This window comes from Ranitomeya variabilis, chromosome 3 (assembly GCF_051348905.1).
Source record: "Ranitomeya variabilis isolate aRanVar5 chromosome 3, aRanVar5.hap1, whole genome shotgun sequence".
In the NCBI taxonomy this organism is placed as follows: domain Eukaryota; kingdom Metazoa; phylum Chordata; class Amphibia; order Anura; family Dendrobatidae; genus Ranitomeya; species Ranitomeya variabilis.
The window spans coordinates 10,687,842-10,708,876 of record NC_135234.1 but is presented as its reverse complement, the minus strand read 5'-3'; the positions used below and the strand labels follow the sequence as shown (position 1 = coordinate 10,708,876).

General features: G+C 49.4%; 2 protein-coding genes across 3 annotated transcripts in view; one reads left to right on the top strand and one right to left on the bottom strand.

Annotated features, from left to right (window-relative positions):
- Positions 1–21,035, top strand: part of HGD (homogentisate 1,2-dioxygenase) — a 45,455-nt gene that overhangs the window by 11,116 nt on the left and 13,304 nt on the right. Inside the window, exons 1-2 of one of the 2 annotated variants that reach the window (XM_077293633.1) lie at positions 18,559–18,912; positions 20,755–20,826. In XM_077293633.1, coding sequence (XP_077149748.1) covers positions 20,758–20,826 — 69 coding nt within the window. In that variant the 5' untranslated portion in view covers positions 18,559–18,912; positions 20,755–20,757. Of the gene's footprint in view, positions 1–18,558; positions 18,913–20,754; positions 20,827–21,035 lie in introns of those variants that run through there. The other variant, XM_077293632.1, reaches the window with a different exon arrangement.
- Positions 12,277–20,082, bottom strand: LOC143814935 (uncharacterized). The gene is made up of 2 exons (XM_077293637.1): positions 19,521–20,082; positions 12,277–12,386 (listed from the first exon to the last, which is right to left on the bottom strand). Exons 1-2 carry the CDS (start codon positions 20,037–20,039, stop codon positions 12,357–12,359), a joined length of 549 nt encoding a protein of 182 aa, XP_077149752.1. The 5' UTR covers positions 20,040–20,082; the 3' UTR covers positions 12,277–12,356.

Below are 21,035 nucleotides of genomic sequence, written 5' to 3'. Positions count from 1 at the left end.
TGATTGGAAATGTACTGTGTGGGGGAAATATGGACACATGTTAAGTCATTATGACTATCCATTGAGTGGAGTTTTTGCCACTGCCAGATTAGTGGCGTTTGATTTGGGATATCGATAAGTATACATGTGTTGTGGAAGTACCAGTACAGTTGCCATTGGCAGAGAATACCTTTTGATGGGGGATTAACTAAGTTGTTTTGCGTTGTGCCAATAACTTCATTTATGATATGGAGGTACCTACAGGTCCTTCTCAAAAAATTAGCATATAGTGTTAAATTTCATTATTTACCATAATGTAATGATTACAATTAAACTTTCATATATTATAGATTCATTATCCACCAACTGAAATTTGTCAGGTCTTTTATTGTTTTAATACTGATGATTTTGGCCTACAACTCCTGATAACCCAAAAAACCTGTCTCAATAAATTAGCATATCAAGAAAAGGTTCTCTAAACGACCTATTACCCTAATCTTCTGAATCAACTAATTAACTCTAAACACATGCAAAAGATACCTGAGGCTTTTAAAAACTCCCTGCCTGGTTCATTACTCAAAACCCCCATCATGGGTAAGACTAGCGACCTGACAGATGTCAAGAAGGCCATCATTGACACCCTCAAGCAAGAGGGTAAGACCCAGAAAGAAATTTCTCAACAAATAGGCTGTTCCCAGAGTGCTGTATCAAGGCACCTCAATGGTAAGTCTGTTGGAAGGAAACAATGTGGCAGAAAACGCTGTACAACGAGAAGAGGTGACCGGACCCTGAGGAAGATTGTGGAGAAGGACCGATTCCAGACCTTGGGGAACCTGAGGAAGCAGTGGACTGAGTCTGGTGTGGAAACATCCAGAGCCACCGTGCACAGGCGTGTGCAGGAAATGGGCTACAGGTGCCGCATTCCCCAGGTAAAGCCACTTTTGAACCATAAACAGCGGCAGAAGCGCCTGACCTGGGCTACAGAGAAGCAGCACTGGACTGTTGCTAAGTGGTCCCAAGTACTTTTTTCTGAAGAAAGCAAATTTTGCATGTCATTCGGAAATCAAGGTGCCAGAGTCTGGAGGAAGACTGGGGAGAAGGAAATGCCAAAATGCCTGAAGTCCAGTGTCAAGTACCCAGTCAGTGATGGTGTGGGGTGCCATGTCAGCTGCTGGTGTTGGTCCACTGTGTTTCATCAAGGGCAGGGTCAATGCAGCTAGCTATCAGGAGATTTTGGAGCACTTCATGCTTCCTAGCACCTGCTCACAGTGCCAAAACCACTGGTAAATGGTTTACTGACCATGGTATTACTGTGCTCAATTGGCCTGCCAACTCTCCTGACCTGAACCCCATAGAGAATCTGTGGGATATTGTGAAGAGAAAGTTGAGAGACGCAAGACCCAACACTCTGGATGAGCTTAAGGCCGCTATTGAAGCATCCTGGGCCTCCATAACATCTCAGCAGTGTCACAGGCTGATTGCCTCCATGCCACGCCGCATTGAAGCAGTCATTTCTGCCAAAGGATTCCCGACCAAGTATTGAGTGCATAACTGAACATTATTATTTGATGGGTTTTTTGTTTGTTATTAAAAAACACTTTTATTTGATTGGACGGGTGAAATATGCTAATTTATTGAGACAGGTTTTTTGGGTTATCAGGAGTTGTAGGCCAAAATCATCAGCATTAAAACAATAAAAGACCTGACAAATTTCAGTTGGTGGATAATGAATCTAGAATATATGAAAGTTTAATTGTAATCATTACATTATGGTAAATAATGAAATTTAACACTATATGCTAATTTTTTGAGAAGGACCTGTATATAGGTCTCTATTATGGCTTACATTATATAGTTGTTGGGTTTTCACCACTGCTCTTTCCCTATATTGTTTTCCCACCTGCACTGAGAGGGATATTGCAGGGGAGAGAGGGACAGCCTACGCTGAGTGGGGGTGCAAAAAAATCGATTCTTAGGGTGCCAACCTCCACAGGCAGGCAGGTGTAAGTAGCAGCTGTATCTAGGACCTTAATAGGTTTTTTTGTATTTTTGTGACCAATTTGTTATTATTTTTCCTTTTTCATTGGGTCTGGGTTTTATATTTGATATTAAATAAAAGTAAAGTTTTAAGGGATTATATGTACGCATGGAGAGCCAACTACCAATTAAGTAAATCAGGTGATGTGCATCTCTGTAATGAGGAGGGGTGTGGTCTAATGACATCTGATCCCTATATAAGGTGCGCGTAATTATTAGGCAACTTCTTTTCCTTTGGCAAAATGGGTCAGAAGAGAGATTTGACGGCTCTGAAAAGTCCACAATTGTGAGATCTCTTGCAGAGGATGCAGCAGTCTTGAAATTGCCAAACTTTTGAAGCGTGATCACCGAACAATCAAGCGTTTCATGGCAAATAGCCAACAGGGTCGCAAGAAGCAAGTTGGGCAAAAAAGGCGCAAAATAACTGCCCATGAATTGAGATAACAGAGCCAGGTGTAGCAACACCATCAGATAATTGTGCCTGATGTGGCAACGCCCCGACATATAATACCCCAATATTGTACTCACCCTGATATAATGCTCACCCAGATATAATACCCCTATACAATGATTACCCCGCTATAGTACCTGCCCCAATGTAGTACCCCAATATAATTCTCACCCCGATATAGTACCCCAATAAAACGGTGCTGAATGTAGCAACACCCCAAAATACCGGAGTCGGATGTAACAACATCTCGAGAGAATGGATGTAGTAAGACCCTGAGATAATGGAGCCGGATGTAGCAACACCCTGGGACAATGGTGCTGGATGTAACAACAACCCGAGATAATTGTGCCAGAAGTGGCACCACCTCAGGATAATGGTGCCGGATCTTTCAAAACTAGAGAACGGTGTCTGGTGTAGCAACACCCTGAGATTATGGTGCCAGATGTATCAACAACCCAAGATAACGGTGTCTGATGTGGCAACGCCCTGAGATAACTGTGCCTGAGGTGTTGGTGCTCTGTGCACTGTGCAGGTTGGATGGGACCGGTGTGTCATTTACTGACTCGCTCTCTGTGCTTTCTGTGCCTTGTGCTCTGTGCGCTCTGTTCTTGTGCTCTGTGCTTTCTGTACTCTGTGCGCTCTGTTCTTGTGCTCTGTGCTTTCTGTACTCTGTGCTTTCTGTGTGGTCTGTGCTCTCTATGCTTTCTGTGTGGTCTGTGCTCTCTGTGCTCTCTGGGCTCTCTGGGCTTTCTGTGCCTTGTGCTCTGTGATTTCTGTGCTCTCTATGCTCTCTGTGCTCTCTGTGCTTTCTGGGTGCTCTGTGCTTTCTGTGCGCTCTGTGCTTTCTGTGCTTTCTGTGCACTCTGTGCTCTCTGTGCCTTGCGCTCTGTGCTTTCTGTGCGCTCTGCTTTCTGTGCGCTCTGTGCTTTCTGTGCGCTCTGTGCTTTCTGTGCTCTCTGTGCCTTGCGCTCTGTGCTTTCTCTGCTCTCTGTGCTTTCTGTGCACTCGGCTTTCTGTGCTCTCTGTGCTCTCTGTGCTTTCTGTGCACTCTGCTCTCTGTGCTTTCTGTGCGCTCTGTGCTTTCTGTGCTCTCTGTGCCTTGCGCTCTGTGCTTTCTCTGCTCTCTGTGCTTTCTGTGCACTCGGCTTTCTGTGCTCTCTGTGCTTTCTGTGCACTCTGCTCTCTGTGCTTTCTGTGCGCTCTGTGCTTTCTGTGCTCTCTGTGCCTTGCGCTCTGTGCTTTCTGTGCTCTCTGTGCCTTGCGCTCTGTGCTTTCTGTGCGCTCTGTGCTTTCTGTGCGCTCTGTGCTTTCTGTGCTTTCTGTGCTCTCTGTGCCTTGTGCTCTGTGTGCTCTGTGCGTCATTTATTGAGTACTGCTATTCTCTGTGCAGAAAAACCCATAGACCCCAGTTAATATTTGGCTTAGGGCAGCTGCATCTTTCCTTTCCCCCTGGGCCTGTGTGACTGTAAGCTGTGGGAGTGAAGTGGATGCATCTCGTCTCTGCGGCCCGGTGGAGTAAGATGCAACAAAATGTGCACCTTTTTTCTGCTGCCTCAGATAGTTCAGTAAATGTCCCCTCGTGTCCCTGAGACTGTGTGCTGTGAGAGGGGAGGAAGAGCCGCAGGAGGAGACATCTGAGGTTACCGCCACCATGCCGGACTCCGCTCCTTCCGCAGTCGGTGCATTAATACTCCATCATTGGCCGCTGTCTACTGGTTATTTCTGCCTCTCTGGCAGCGGAGTTAATTCTGCACCATTTCTTCCTTCCATAAACATAGGATTAACGAGCGGATTAATTACTGAATTGTCAGCGAGCGGCGGGAGAGCGACCACCGCCAGCATCTGCCCTATATGAATAAATGATGGGTTTGTGCAGATCCCGAGTTTCCAGCACTGGCTCCAGAACCTTCATTGGTGCGAAGTGTGGAAAGGTCATGAGTGGGGGACACTGGGGTGCGACTGCTAAATATTTCACAGCCCCCGGTGTGTGCGTGGCAAATGTCACCGTCGCCTGCTGCAAAGGATGGCGGAAAAAGCGGCATCCCGAGGCCATTAAAGGGACACTGACAATAAGGGCAATGGCACCATAAAGACCAAGTGCAGTGGGTGGCTATAGAGACCCTCCGCCCAATGCTACATGATCTATTGGACCGCTGATGGGCATGCAGGACCACCCGGCTAGTAAAGCAGCACCGGCTTCTGCTCGCCATTTACAGTGCAGGTGCATGCAATCTATCGCTCCCTGCTATCAGCCATTTTAAGATGGAGTGGGGCCAACGGTCTAACAGGTGACAGCTGTCGCTCCCTGTTATCAGCCAATACATAAATCTCTAGCATTTCTTCTATACGTTTCTGGGATATCTGGGGGATGAGCCACATCTCAGGTTCTGGAATACCAAGTGTCCCATGTAGATGTAAACCTGCATTGTAGACCCCGTGTGGATGTCGGAGCCCCCTGCCTGATCCCCTTTCCTAGTTTCGTGTACCCCCTTCCCCACCAGACTCTGCAGTTTTAGTAACTTCTCCCACATGTGGCGGTCCTGACACATTGTGACTCAGCAGCTTTCTCTGGCGGACATTGCACCAGCACCGCACGACGGTTACAATGCGAAGTGAAGCTGGAGGATGACCTGCCGATCCTAGAAGGCGTCCTGCTTCATCAACTCAGGACCCCAATGGCAAGATAAACATTCGATACCTCCCACGATGGCACCGTTCCTGCAATGTCATCATTGCCGCTATTCAAGGCTGATAAAAATAATAATTAATAATGTGATATTGACTGCAGCGGACACATGACAACAATCAGCGGCCTCTGGCTCTATGAATCTGTATGTACTGAGTCCGCACATAACCCCTATATACAGTGTGAGCCCCCTATATACAGTGTGAGCCCTCATATAGCCTCCTATATACAGTGTGAGCCCTCACATAGCCTCCTATACACAGTATGAGCCCTCATATAGCCTCCTATATAGTGTGAGCCCCCATATACCCTCCTATATACAGTGTGAGCCCTCACATAGCCTCCTATACACAGTATGAGCCCTCATATAGCCTCCTATATAAAGTGTGAGCCACCATATAGCCTCCTATAAACAGTGTGAGCCCCCACATAGCCTCCTATATAGTGTGAACCACCATATAGCCCCTATATACAGTATGAGCCCTTATATAGCCCCTATATACAGTATGAGCCCTTATATAGCCTCCTATACACAGTATGAGCCCTCATATAGCTTCCTATATACAGTATGAGCCCTCATATAGCTTCCTATATACAGTGTGAGCCCTCACATAACCTCCTATATAGTGTGAACCACCATATAGCCCCTATATACAGTATGAGCCCTTATATAGCCCCTATATACAGTATGAGCCCTCACATAGCCTCCTATACACAGCATGAGCCCTCATATAGCCTCCTATATACAGTGTGAGCCCCCATATAGCCTCCTATATACAGTGTGAGCCCCCACATAGCCTCCTATATAGTGTGAACCACCATATATCCCCTATATACAGTATGAGCCCTTATATAGCCTCCTATACACAGTATGAGCCCTCATAGCCTCCTATATACAGTATGAGCCCTCATACAGCTTCCTATATACAGTGTGAGCCCCCATATAGCCTCCTATATACAGTATGAGCCCTCACATAGCCTCATATATACAGCATGAACCCACACGTATCCACCTGCATAGAGTGTGAGCCCCATATAGCCTCCTGTATCCAGTGTGAGCCTTCATATAGCCTCCTATAGTGTGAGCCCCCATATAGCCTCCTAGATAAAGTGTGAGCCCGCACATATCCTCCTGTAACCAGTATGAGACCCATATAGCCTCCTATATACAGTATGAGCTTGCACACATCCTCTTGTATACAGTGTGAGCCCCATATAGCCTCCGATATACAGTATGAGACCCCATATAGCCACAAATCTACAGTATGAGCTCACACATATCCTCCTGTATCCAGTGTGAGCCCTCATATAGCCTCCTATAGTGTGAGCCCCCATATAGCCTCCTAGATAAATTGTGAGCCCACACATATCCTGTAACCAGTATGAGTCCCATATAGCCTCCTATATACAGTATGAGCTCGCACATATCCTCTTGTATACAGTGTCAGCCCCCACATAGCCTCCGATATACAGTATGGGACCCCATATAGCCACATGTATACAGTATGAGCTTGCACATTTCCTCTTGTATACAGTGTGAGCCTGCACATAGCCTCCTATATACAGTATGAGCCCGCACATAGCCTCCTATATACAGTGTGAGCCCCCATATAGCCTCCTATATACAGTGTGAGCCCCCACATAGCCTCCTATACACAGTATGAGCCCTCATATAGCCTCCTATATACAGTGTGAGCCCCTATATAGCCTCCTATATACAGAGTGAGCCCCCACATAGCCGCCTATATAGTGTGAACCTCCATATAGCCCCTATATACAATGAGCCCTTATATAGCCTCCTAGATACAGTGTGAGCCATCACATAGCCTCCTATATACAGTATGAGCCCTCATACAGCTTTCTATATACAGTGTGAGCCCCCATATAGCCTCCTATATACAGTGTGAGCCCCCATATAGCCTCCTATATACAGCATAAGCTTGCACATATCCTCCTATATACAGTGTGAGCCCCCATATAGCCTCCGATATACAGTATGAGACCTCATATTATTATTATTATTATTTATTGTTATAGCGCCATTTATTCCATGGCGCTTTACAAGTGAGGAGGGGTATACATAATAAAAACAAGTACAATAATCTTAAACAATACAAGTCATAACTGGTACAGGAGGAGCGAGGACCCTGCCCGCGAAGGCTCACAATCTACAAGGGATGGGTGAGGATACAGTAGGTGAGGATAGAGCTGATCGTGCAGCGGTTGGTTGATCGGTGGTTACTGCATGTTGTAGGCTTATCGGAAGAGGTGGGTCTTCAGGCTCTTTTTGAAGGTTTCGATGGTGGGCGAGAGTCTGATGTGTTGTGGTAGAGGGTTCCAGAGTAGGGGGGATGCGTGAGAGAAATCTTGTATACGATTGTGGGAAGAGGAGATAAGAGGGGAGTAGAGAAGGAGATCTTGTGAGGATCGGAGGTTGCGTGTAGGTAAGTACCGGGAGACGAGGTCACAGATGTATGGAGGAGACAGGTTGTGGATGGCTTTGTATGTCATGGTTAGGGTTTTGTACTGGAGTCTCTGGGCAATGGGGAGCCAGTGAAGGGATTGACAGAGGGGAGAGGCCGGGGAATAGCGGGGGGACAGGTGGATTAGTCGGGCAGCAGAGTTTAGAATAGATTGGAGGGGTGCGAGAGTGTTTGAGGGGAGGCCACAGAGCAGGAGGTTGCAGTAGTCAAGGCGAGAGAGGATGAGGGCATGGACTAGGGTTTTTGCAGATTCTTGGTTGAGGAATGAACGGATTCGTGAAATATTTTTGAGTTGAAGTCGGCAGGAAGTGGAAAGGGCTTGGATTTGTGGATTGAGGCAGCGAGCTTGTGGGACTGGGGAGAGTGGGTAGCCGTTTACTGTAATGGATAGGTTTGTTGGGGGGGGTCACGTGAGATGGGGGAAAGATGATGAATTCTGTTTTGTCCATGTTAAGTTTCAGAAATCTAGCGGAGAAGGATGAAATAGTGGACAGACATTGAGGGATTCTGGTTAGTAGGGAGGTGATATCTGGTCCAGAGATGTAGATCTGTGTGTCATCAGCATAGAGGTGATACTGAAAGCCATGAGATTCTATGAGCTGTCCCAGGCCAAAGGTGTAAATGGAGAAGAGCAGGGGCCCTAGGACTGAACCTTGTGGGACTCCGACAGATAGGGGGCGAGGTGAGGAGGTGGTGTGTGAGTGGGAGACGCTGAATGTCCGGTCTGTTAGGTATGATGAGATCCAGGATAGGGCCAAGTCTGTGATGCCAAGGGATGAGAGGGTCTGTAATAATAGGGAATGGTCCACTGTGTCAAAGGCAGCCGACAGGTCCAGGAGGAGGAGGATAGAGTAGTGTCGCTTGCTCTTGGCGGTTAAGAGGTCATTGGTGACCTTAGTTAGGGCAGTTTCAGTGGAGTGGTGTGACCGGAAGCCAGATTGTAAGTGGTCGAAGAGGGAGCAAGAAGAGAGATGGGAGGACAGTTCAAGATGGACGTGTTGTTCCAGTAGTTTTGAGGCAAAGGGGAGAAGTGATATAGGGCGATAGCTAGATACAGAGGATGGGTCAAGAGAGGGCTTTTTGAGGATAGGTGTGATGGAGGCATGTTTAAAGCTTGAGGGGAAAACACCAGTTGTTAGTGATAGGTTGAAGAGATGGGGTAGGGTTGGGATGAAGACTGTGGTGAGGTTTGGGATGAAGTGGGATGGGAGCGGGTCAAGTGCACAGGTGGTGAGATGCGATCTTGAGAGTAGAGTGGAGAGTTGATCTTCTGTAATGGTGGAGAAGTTAGTTTTGGAGGTGGAGAGCTGGGAAGTCGGGAGGAAGGGCTCTGGGGGTTGTTGACCAAAACTGTCTCTGATGTTATCAATCTTCTGCTTGAAAAATGAGGCAAAGTCTTCAGCTGAGATGAGTGGGGAGGGAGGAGGTGCTGGGGGACGGAGGAGAGAGTTGAAGGTGTTGAATAACTGTTTAGGGTTGTGAGACAGGGAGGATATGAGAGATGAGAAGTAGGTTTGTTTAGCTGTGGCGAGTGTGGTCTTGAAAGTAGTGAGGGACTGTTTGAATGCGATGAAGTGCTCGTTGGAGTGGGATTTTTTCCATCTGCGCTCAGCAGCACTGGAAGCTCGCCTCAGTTCTTTGGTCAGGCTGGTGTGCCTGGGCTGTCTGTTGATTTTGCAAGCTTTGGTATGTGTAAGTGGGGCAGCAGATTCCAAAGCTACAGCTATTGTGGTGTTATATAGAGCGGCAGCGTCATCCGCATTGTGTATGGAACTTATGTCTGTGAGAGGGAGGAGGGATTCAGAGAATGAGTGTAGATCAAGATGTTTAAGATTTCTGCAAGGGTGTGAAAGTTTGTGGGGTGGGGATTGTAGACATGGAGTGGAGAGGGAAGAGAATGTGAGAAGGTTGTGGTCAGAAAGAGGAAGAGGTGAGTTAGAGAGGTTACATAGGGAGCAGAGGCAGGTGAAGATGAGGTCCAGTGTGTGGCCATCTTTGTGGGTGGCTGTAGAAGACCATTGAGTGAGGCTGAAGGAGGAAGTGAGAGATAGAAGTTTAGTGGCAGCTGAGAGGGAAGTGTCAATGGGGATGTTGAAGTCGCCCATGATGATAGTAGGGATGTCCGCGGAAAGGAAATGAAGTAGCCAGGTGGTGAAGTGGTCAAAGAAGGTGGTGGCTGACCCTCGGGGGCGGTAGATGACAGCCAGTTGGAGGTTGGAGGGGGAGTAGATGCGCACAGAGTGCACCTCAAAGGAATGGAGGGTAACAGAGGGTGGCAGTGGGATTGGGGTGAAGGAGCAGGTATCTGACAGAAGACCAACTCCTCTGCCATGTTTGCTGCTGGGGCAGGGTGTGTGAGAAAGGTGGAAGCCACCATACAAAAGTGCAGCAGGAGAGGCTGTGTCAGAAGGGGTGAGCCACATATAGCCACATGTATACAGTATGAGCTCGCACATATCCTCCTGTATACAGTGTGAGACCCCAATATCCCACACCAGGATGAATTAAATGCCTGCAAATTCTTCCTGGAAAACACAGGGACTGATGCAGAGTCTGTGGTGAAACTTATAAAATTCATCCTCACCCACAATTACTTTGAGTTTGACAAGAAGATCTATCTACAGGAGACTGGCACAGCAATGGGAAGTAAAATGGCCCCACAGTATGCAAATCTGTTCATGGCCAACCTTGAAAGCGACTTTCTGTCCTCATGTCCCATCAGGCCTATCGCCGTTACATTGATGATATTTTAATCATCTGGACGGAGTCTGAGCCACAGCTAAAGATGTTCCATGAACTGTTTAATCAATTTCATCCGACCATCAACTTAACACTCAACTACTCCTGCACTGAAATTAACTTTTTGGACACCATCATTAAGCTGCAGAACAATAAAATAGAGACATCCCTGTATCAGAAGCCAATCGACCGTCCAACATACCTTAAATGGGACAGTTCCCATCCAAAACACATAAAAAACTCTATCGTCTACAGCCAAGCCATCAGATACAATCGTATATGTTCCATCCCAATGGATAGAGATGAACACCTTGGTCGCCTCAGAAAGACCTTTTTGAATCAGGGCTACCATCCAAGAACAATTCAAAACCAGATTACAAGAGCCACCAGAATATCAAGGAATCACCTGCTACATTACAAAACTAAAGAAGAAAATAACCGGGTGCCTCTAGTGGTCACCTACAATCCAAATCTGGAGGCACTAAGGGGAGCTGCACGGAAATTAAAACCTTTACTACAAAAAGATGCCCGATTACAATCCATTTTTCCAGACCCCCCACTACTGTGTTTTAGGCAGCCCCCAAAATCTAAGAAGCATCATTGTCAGAAGCTCCCTGTCCTCTCCAACAGCTGCAGGAACCTTTCCCTGCAATCAGAAAAAATGTAAAACCTTCCATTTATAATGACCACGGACAAGATAAAGATCCCCAATTCACACCAGGACTACAAGATCCCAGGTACCTTCAGCTGCGTCACTTCTAATGGGGTGTACCTAATTATTTGTACTAAATGTCCAACTGGGGGTCTGTATGTGGGGGAGACAGGGCAAAAACTGAGGACAAGAATGAATTCTCATCGCCACACAATAAAAGAAAAAAGAATGGATCTACCTGTGGCAATTCATTTCTGTCTCCCAAATCATAACATTATGGACATGAAATTTCTTGTGTTAAAAGGTGACTTCAAATCTAAGAGACACAGAAGAGTCTGGGAATATAAACTGATGACAACCTTTGACACTCTCAGTGCAGGAATGAATGTGTTGCATGGATTTATGTCTTTTTACATCAACTAAGGAGCTTGCCTCTCAGACCATGAGGGGTCATCATCACAAAAGAACCAGACCCCAATCAGAGGACAATAAAACAGTCCTTATCTAACAACTGGTCCAATATTTATGGGCATAACTGTTTATCACCCATCGTGATTTTGCTTCATGTCACCTGTCTTATCCATGTTTTTTTTTCTGTGCTATGTTGTGCATAAATATGTGATTCTTCAGAATTTCTTTTAGTCTTTGCCTGATGAAGTGGTGACTGTATAAATCTGTATGTAGTGAGCTCCCTCTAGTGGTGGCTGGATAAATTTGTATGTAGTGAGCTCCCCCTAGTGGTGGCTATATAAATCTGTATGTATTGAGCTCCCCTTAGTGGTGGCTGTATAAATCTGTATGTAGTGAGCTCCCTATAGTGGTGTTTGTATAGAAATCTGTATGTAGTGAACTCCCCCTAGTGGTGGCTGTATAAATCTGTATGTAGTGAGCTCCCTCTAGTGGTAACTGTATATATCTGTATGTAGTGAGCTCCCCCTAGTGGTGGCTGTATAAATCTGTATGTAGTGAGCTCCCTCTAGTGGTAACTGTATATATCTGTATGTAGTGAGCTCCCCCTAGTGGTGCCTGTATAAATCTGTATGTAGTGAGCTCCCCCTAGTGGTGGCTGGATAAATTTGTATGTAGTGAACTCTTTTATTATAAAAATACAAAACTTACAATAAATAGCAAAAATCAAAACCCCAGCAAAAGCAACTGTCCGAGTCCAACATTACCCCCCCAGTCCAAAGCAAAATCCGAGTCCAGCATAACTGACCCCAGTCAAAGCAACCCCGCAAAAGAAAACAAACTGCCTTCTTCTTTCTCAGAGAAGCTTCATCCATCTTTCCTTTCTTTCTTTATGTTGTTTTCTGTCCTTTACTCTTCTTTTCACTTTTTGATTCCTCCTCCCCAGGTTACCTCACCCAAGGAGATAAGAAACATTTTATTAATACACACGCACATACACACTTCATACCAAACCTGACAAAGAAAACTCTGGTCCATCGCCCAAAAAGAAACATTATAGCCACCTGGCTTAAACACATCTATCTAAATCACACAAAAATTTTTTTTTTTTTTTTTTAATTTATATATATTTTTTTATTATTATTTCATTTTTTTTTTTTTTTTTTTTTTTATTTTTTTATTTTTTTTTTTTTTTTTACACAGCAAACACAACTATAAACAACCTACCACCAAACCCACACAATACAAAAATAAGCTCACCGAGTAACTCATAACCTCTTGCTTACAGGTGCATTAACCCTGTAAGCCACAGGATCATCACCTTACAATACAATGCTACATAACTCTATATTACAACACTTACCCAGAGCCAGGATTGGTGCCTGTAAGCCCTATATCAATAATTCACTTCTGCAAAACAAAAATCTGATAGTGAAAAGCCCCAGCCCGCCACCGGGAAACCGGAGATGACAGGCTTCTACCCTAACAATCCTTACCCTACCAGCCGTCCCTACCTGTCTAGACATCTGCCCCTATTTATCTACCTACCTTTCCCTGTCTCTCCCTGCCTGACCCTACTACCCTACCTAACTCACCGCGTGCCTACCTAACTGTCCCTGGGCTGTCCCTATCCTGTCCCTAACTATCTACCTGTCCCTACTGAAGCTGTCTACCTGTCCCTATCATTTACCTGCTTATCTAAGCCCTAGGTACATTAAATGAGAACCCTCTCCAGAGAAGAGAGGCCCTCGCTGCACCCAGCCTGTCATACTCCAGAGAGCGCACCTTCACCAGGCCACCAAGAATGTTCCTAACAACCTCGTCCCGGGGGAGGATTTTCTGCTGAGTTGACACTAAGCACCGTGCGTTCCACGTGTAAAACCTGACGACTAAACTGACTAGAAATAAAGTGCCCCGATCTCGGCCACCCAGGGATCCGAATGCCCCATACGCCCACTCCGCATAGGAAAGGTGTGCCAGCCGAGGCCAGCCTATGGAAGCACCCACCCTGTTGTAGACCCCTGTATTAAAAGGACACTGAAGGAGGAAGTGCTCCATGCTTTCCAGCGTGTCGCAACACCCCTCACGGGGACAACCCCGATCATCGGAGTTCCTACACTTCAGGTTGTCCCTTACATACAGTTTCCCATGGAAGCAACGCCAAGCCAAGTCCCAAAACTTCAAGGGGACCCGTGTAGAATTCAATAACCTCAGCCCACCCTCCAGATCCCGACTTGGGCAATCTTTGAGCACCAGAGGCTTCTGGAAATGGGTCAACAGGACCCTCCTGTCAAGGAATTTCCTCGACATGGTCCTGATCTCCCACATTCCCAGACCCCACCGGCGGATCACCTTCAGAACCGGGGTAGCGTAAGCCGGGAGATGCCCGTGCGGTGTGCGCAGGTCCTTCACTTGCCCTCCTGTCTCCCATTCCTGGAAGAAGGGTCGAAGCCACCCCTTGCAGGAGAATACCCACGGAGGAGCCCTCTCTGACCAGAGGTTGGCGATGTTAGTCTTGACAAAAGTGTTTATTAGAAACACCACTGGGTTGACCATACCCAACCCTCCTAGTCTCCTTGTGCGGTATGTGACCTCCCGCTTGACTAGGTTCAGCCTATTTCCCCATAACATCTGGAAAAACAGGCTGTAGACCCGTGTCCAGAGCGGCTCTGGCAACATGCAGACACTGCCCAGGTATATTAACAAGGGTAGCAAAAAACCCTTAACCAGGCTAACCCTTTCCCTCAGGGTCAAAGACCAACCCTTCCATTGGTCCACCTTCTGGGCGGCGATCTTAAGTCTGCCCTCCCAATTTTGCTGGGGGTAGTCCCCAGGGCCAAATTCGATGCCTAGGATTTTTGCCGATGCCTGGGGCTCTGGAAGAGTGTCCGGGAGACCAAAACTAGGGTCTCCCCCTCCCAGCCAGAGACTCTCACACTTTTCCTGATTAATTCTGGACCCAGAAGCCTCCGAGTAGCGATCAACCTCAGACATGACCCACTCCGCCTCCTCACCCGAGGACACGAAAAGGGAGACGTCATCGGCATATGCTACCACCCTCAGAGTGGCTTCCGGGGCCACCTGGTCCATCCTGACTCCCACCAACGGTCCACGCTCAATCCTCCTTAAAAGGGGATCTATCGCGAACACGTATAACAGCGGGCTCAATGGACAGCCCTGGCGGACCCCAGACCCAACCTCAAAAGGGCGGCCAGACCAACCATTCACGAGCGGGAAAGTCTCTGCCCCCGCGTACAAGATCTTTAGCCAATTTACAAACCCCCCAGGCAGACCATACCTCAGAAGGACGGACCAGAGGTACTCATGGTTAACCCGATCAAAAGCCTTCGCCTGGTCTAAGGACAGCAAGTACCCCTTCCAGTGACCTGCCCTGCCCTGCTCCACTGCCTCTCGGACACCGAGCACAGCACTAAACGTACTGCGGCCTGGAACAGAGCAGTGCTGGGCCTCCGAAAGGAGCCGGGGTGCAAACTTCACCAGCCGTTTGAACAGCACCTTTGCCAGAACCTTCCGGTCCGTATTGAGAAGCGCTATGGGACGCCAATTCTCAATACGGGACGGGTCCTTACCCTTTGACAGGATAATCAGGGCAGACTGCCTCATTGACTGGGAAAGAGCGCCCGAGGAGAGACACTCGTTAAACACCTCAGTCAAGAGAGGGACCAAGGAGTCCCTAAAGGTCTTATAAAACTCGGATGTTAAGCCATCCGGACCTGGCGATTTCTTAGGCCGAAGCCCATCAATGGCCAGTCGCACTTCCTCTTCCCTGATTGGTTCTGTCAAAACGTGAAGCGAGGGGTCATCTCCTGGCTCAGGGATGGCTTCGGCCAGGAAAGCCGACATCACGTTCCGATCCAGATCCCTCTTCCCCAAGAGGTGTGAGTAGAAAGATCTGATCACCTCCAGGATCCCTGATTTGGATCTGTTCAGGGAACCCGTATCGTCGACCAAACCTGTCACCACCTTACAACTCACTGACATCTTACAGTTTCTGTAGGGGTCAGGCGAGCGGTACCTCCCGAAATCCCTCTCAAAAACCAAAGATGTGTGCCTATCGTACTGACACCTCTTGAGTAAAGACTTCACTCTGGAGATCTCCTCACGGTCACCTCCAGCCGAGACGAGATGTTCGAGTTTCCTCCTCAGTTCCTGATACAGGCGGTACCTGCTCAGGCTCCTGAGGCTCGAGAGCTGGCGGAAGAAACTCGCAACCCGATCCTTGAACATCTCCCACCACTCTGACTTATCGCTACAGAGATCCAAAAGCGGTACCTGGCTCTGAAGAAAGTCCTCAAAGGATTGTCTTATCTCTGCTTCTTCCAAGAGGGACGAATTCAGCTTCCATAGTCCCCTTCCCATCCGAGGGGTTTCTGAAACATTCAGAGAAAAGGAAATCAGACAGTGATCGGAGAACTCCACCTCAACAACGGACACTGCTGAAGAGATGGCTTCCTCCTTTAAAAAAAACCTGTCTATCCTAGACCTACAATTACCTCTATAAAAGGTGAAACCACAGTGACCTGGGGTGTGCCGGATGTGGACATCCACCAGGCGAGCGTCACTAGCTATGCTATTAAGAGTATTACTATCATAAGCCAGCCGGTCAATGGAGCCTCCCCTATCACGAAGCCTTGTGACAGTGTTAAAGTCACCTCCAAAGACCACTTGCCGACTCGTAAAAAGATAGGGCTTAATCTTCAGGAAGAGACATTTACGGTCCCACTTTGACTGCGGACCATAGATGTTAATGAGCCGAAGCTCCTGTCCCCTCATGAAGACGTCTAAGACCAGGCACCTCCCCATTTCTACCTCGATAACTCTCCGGCATTCAACCGATGCAGTCTTAAAAAGGACTGCCACCCCGCTACACGGCTCGGCCGCAAGAGACCAGTACGAAGACCCGCACCTCCACTCGCTCTCCGCCTTGCGTATGGCCCCCATATCCGTAAGCCTGGTCTCCTGCAAAAACAAAATTTCAGCCTCAAATCGGGTGAGAAAATCAAAGGCCGCAAATCTAGCCGCATCAGACTTTATACTAGCGACATTAATGGTCGCTAGAGTCAACGGGGTGGGTGCCGCCATCATGAGTGATCAAGTTAGATGGCCTTTTTCTTCCCCCCACCCTTTTTCTTAGCCCGCTCATCTCCGGACGATGAAGCCCCCCCTCTTCTTTTCAGAGAGACTGAGGTATCCATCCCTCCCACCTCTTTCTCATCTCCGGACCCAGGGTCGTCCCCACCTCCCGAGGAAGACACACCCCCTGGAGAAGGGACTCCCCCGCCTCCCAAAGGCCCTCCCGATGTTATCTCCGGAACCTCACCCCCGACTCCCGTCTCAGCAGGATCGTCAAGGGCTTGGAACCGGTTGGAGAGGGGGATCAGAGGGGAGTCGGTGGGACCTTCCTTAGGCACCTTGGTCAGGGAAGAAGATTTTCCACCTTTTTTCTTCTTTTTTTTACTTTTGGCACTCTTGGCACTCTTGGTACCCTTGTCACCCATTTCTTTTGGCTGTTCCCCTCCATCCTCATCAAAACTTTCATATTGAGAGGCATCTGAGAGATCAGCCACTTCCTCATTCTCCATCCGTCTGATCTCCTCATTCACCGCTTCCTCCCCCGGTGCCTCAGTGACATGAGCTGTCGCCTCGGAGGAGGGGGCAGCCATTACCCCAGTTTCCCGAGGCTCCTCCTGCCCCCTGCCCTCCTGACGCCTTGCCTGCCTCCGCTGGTAAGAGGGGCCCCTCGCCCTGCCATTCCTCATCGGCCCCTCAGCTCCTCCCCCGCTGCCACCTCCAACCTCTGCAGAAGTTGCACCGCCAGGAACTTCCTCGCGGCTCCCCTCCGCCCGGCCGGCCATGGCATTAGAGAAGGAACGAGGGCAGCGGCTGAACGGGTGACCTAGATCACCACACAGGTGGCATCGAATGACACCACAGGATGCGGCGAGGTGACCCACCTCGCCACACAAGGAACATTTCTGCACCTTGCAGCCTGCGCTGAAGTGGCGAGGATCACCGCACCTGTGGCATACCTTCGGCTGCCCCTGGTAGAAGACCAGAATCCGATCCCTTCCCAGGAAAGCCGAGGAAGGGATGTGGGTGACAGTGCCACCTGAACGCTTCAACTTTACCATGAAGGTCCAGCCTCCTGACCAGATACCAAAATCGTCCCGGTTCTTCTTAGGGACCTCCACAACCTCGCCATAGCGGCTCAACCAGGTCATTATGTCAACGCCAGAAAGAGACTCATTACATGTTAAAACGGTCACTTTCTTCGGCCCACTTTGGCGAGAAATTGCTTCCACAGCGAACCCTTGCCAGCCGGGCTCCTCTTTTACCAGCTCATAATTCGACCAAAAGAGCTCCAAGCCCTCCGGCCGAACAAAGCTGATATCAAAGGTGGAGGTCCCAAAAGGATGTATCAGAGCAAAGATGTCAATAGCTCTGAAGTCCATCTTCATGAGGAGCTTCACTACATTTGTCCTGGATGGACACGCCTCATCGCCCCTCCAGCGAAGACGAACCACATTTCTCCTGGAGACCCCCTGCCCGGCTGTCGGGAGGGACCACACGGACTCCCCCCCCCTTTTCTCTTGGAAGGCAGCTAGACCAAACTTATCTAGCCAGTAGGACAACGCCACCTCTCTTCCCTCTACATTGATCGTCCGCTCCCCTTTTTTGAGGGCCTCCAGGAAACGGCGGCGAAAAGCCTCATTCCCTGGGTCCGGAGATGAGGAAGACCCCTGTGGAATCCCAGCGGCAGCAGCCGCATAACTAATGGCGGCTGCAGGTGAGGGGGACGATGGACCAGCCCCTATATTCCCTGAACCCTCAACCTCACAGTCAACCATCTCCACCTCACTTACCTCAGCCTCACCATTTTCACTGGTAGAAATCACCGCACTGGCACCATTCACACCAACCATACCTCCAGCAGAAACCACCCCTGACCCGTCACCATTATCACAGACACTATTCACACCATTTGCACCACTACCATTCTTATTTACATTTTTGTTTGCATTTTTTTTTCTGCTTTCTGCTGGGGTTGTTGCTATTTGCAGTGCAGCTGCCCCTTTAAGATCCATACTGCAGGGTTTGATTACCACACCCTGCTTTTCAGCAGAGCATGTGCTGGCAGCTGCAGACTGTTGCTCCAGCCTCTCCTGCAGACCATCTCCACGCTGTGTGCACTTCACCGCCGGGTCCCCCACAGATACAGGTGACACACATGCAGAGGACCCCGGCGGTGCGACCCCCTCCGGCGAGGGTGCGATCCGGGCCGGCATTACCGCAGCCATTACAGCTGCACCCGAGATGATAACCGGTGCCGGGGTCCCGGATTTTGACCCAGCATCGGATCTGCATGTGGGGGACCCCGACACCACAGCACACGCCGCCGATGATGCGGCCCCGGCTGACAGCACACCGCTAACACTGCGGGGAGCGGTGACCACCGGTAAGGTACCCACAGCCTCCACCCCCCGAGCGTCAGCGGGTGCAGCAGGCACCAGGCCGTCCCCCGTTTCCACAGAGGATCGGGCCTGGACACCTCCACAGATGTTATTACTGCCCGCCACAGGGCCACACTCCAGACCATGCACACTGTCCGGCTCTGCAGCCGCATGCCCACTCTCGCCCCCTCTGCTACCACCAGCAGAGACGGCGACCTGCGCCATACGACTTGTACTCTCCCCGCTCCCTCGCACCGGAACCACTGCAGGTCCCGGGGTGGGTAGCGGGCTCCACACAGCGGGACCGGGGGGTCCCAGGAAGGGGGACAAACACCAACCTCTCCTCCGATGTTTTCTTCCTTTTTTTGCTTTTCTTTTTCCCCCTCCTGGTTGCCTCGTCCCCGCAGACCTCATCCCCAAACTTCAGGTGGGCATAGTTTACTGGGGACTCTAGCTGACGGATCTGCTGCAAGACGAGGCAACCCCCACTACTGCTGTTATCGCTGCTGCGATCATCCGCATCACCCCCATCATCCTCTGAAATACTATTGTCTGATGGGAGTGGGACCTGCACTGGATCTATCCCGCTGTGTGTGGCCCGGAGATCACTTACCAAGCCCCCAGGTGGGTACGGCGCCTCCTCCATCTCCTCATGGTCCACCTCCTCCACCTGGGTCGGACGCCGAGACCCCTCTGGCTCCTTCGCAGCAGCCATGTTGTGGAATCGGTCCTCATTTTCCAGTTTTTCCCGGAAGGGCCCGCTGTTGTCTAATATAGCCGCTCTCCGGGCTTCCATGCCCTCAATGCAGATCCCCAGGCTGGATATCCTGGCTGTCAGGGCAGACTTCTCTGTGCGGGAGGCTCTGTTTGCAGCTTGCCTCACCTCCTTCAGCTCCTCCCGGAGTCTCCTGATGGTCTTCCCAGCCTCATCGTACTCGCTGAGGTACACATGGACGCGGGAGCCATAGCTGGTAACCGGCTCCCGTGCGGCCCTAGTGCCCCAGTCCTTCGGCACCGCCGCCGCTGCACCTCTGCGAGTGCTCCGCTCACCTCCGGGAGGAGACACCACAGTGGCCCTCGCCTCAGCCTTAGGGGCTTTGCAGCCCTCCTGGGTCTTCCTGGGCTCCTCCATGTTTTGGGCCTTGCCGGATCTGGTGACCCTCTTTGCCGGTAGCAATGAGCTCGCCTCCCACCCCTCGCCGGCTTAGACCGAGGGGTGGGAGACGGGGACTCAGCCCCACAGTCCATCCACTACACCCCTCTCTTTCCTAGGTCAGAGAGGGGGGGGGAATTACTGGGTGGAAAAAAAAAACTGGTGACTCTCTTGGAGCAAACAGACCAGCACCTTCCTCCACATACTACAAGCTCCTAGTGGTGGCTGTATAATCTGTATGTATTGAGCTCCCCTTAGTGGTTGCTGTATAAATCTGTATGTAGTGAGCTCTCCCTAGTGGTGTTTGTATAGAAATCTGTATGTAGTGAGCTCCCTCTAGTGGTAACTGTATATATCTGTATGTAGTGAGCTCCCCCTAGTGGTGCCTGTATAAATCTGTATGTAGTGAGCTCCCCCTAGTGGTGGCTGGATAAATCTGTATGTAGTGAGCTCCCCCTAGTGGTGCCTGTATAAATCTGTATGTAGTGAGCTCCCTCTAGTGGTGCCTGTATAAATCTGTATGTAGTGAGCTCCCTCTAGTGGTGCCTGTATAAATCTGTATGTAGTGAGCTCCCCCTAGTGGTGCCTGCAGGCGGACAGAATATCATTATTTAGGTCTGTGGTTTGATGAAGGGTCTCAGGGATTTGGAGCATTTGCCGTCTCACCTGTAACATTTCTGTCCTTGCTTTCCAGTATATGCCAGGATTTGGCAATGAATTCTCTTCGGAGGATCCTCGGTGTCCGGGATCTTTACCGGAGGGACAGGTAAGCAGCTGATATTAGTCTCTGGCCGATATTATTTCTTACTGAAGCTTTTCATTTTGAAAGCTCTTTTCTTGCTCTCAGTGAGTGGGAATTGTCTCCTCAGTCCCAGGTCCATCACCTCGTAGTATATAATACTGAATGTCCCCATTCACTGACAGCAAGAAGAGATCTAGACAGCGGTAGGGAATTGACACAGATCCGGATTCATT

What these genes read in the sequence shown, in the direction of transcription:
- LOC143814935 (XM_077293637.1), bottom strand. Translation starts at nt 20,039, where the DNA reads ATGGAGGAGCCCAGGAAGACCCAGGAGGGCTGCAAAGCCCCTAAGGCT. An exon ending in CGTACCCACCTGGGGGCTTG is followed by an intron (nt 12,387 to 19,520) that starts GTAAGTGATCTC and finishes TCCTTGGGTGAG; the next exon opens with GTAACCTGGGGAGGAGGAAT.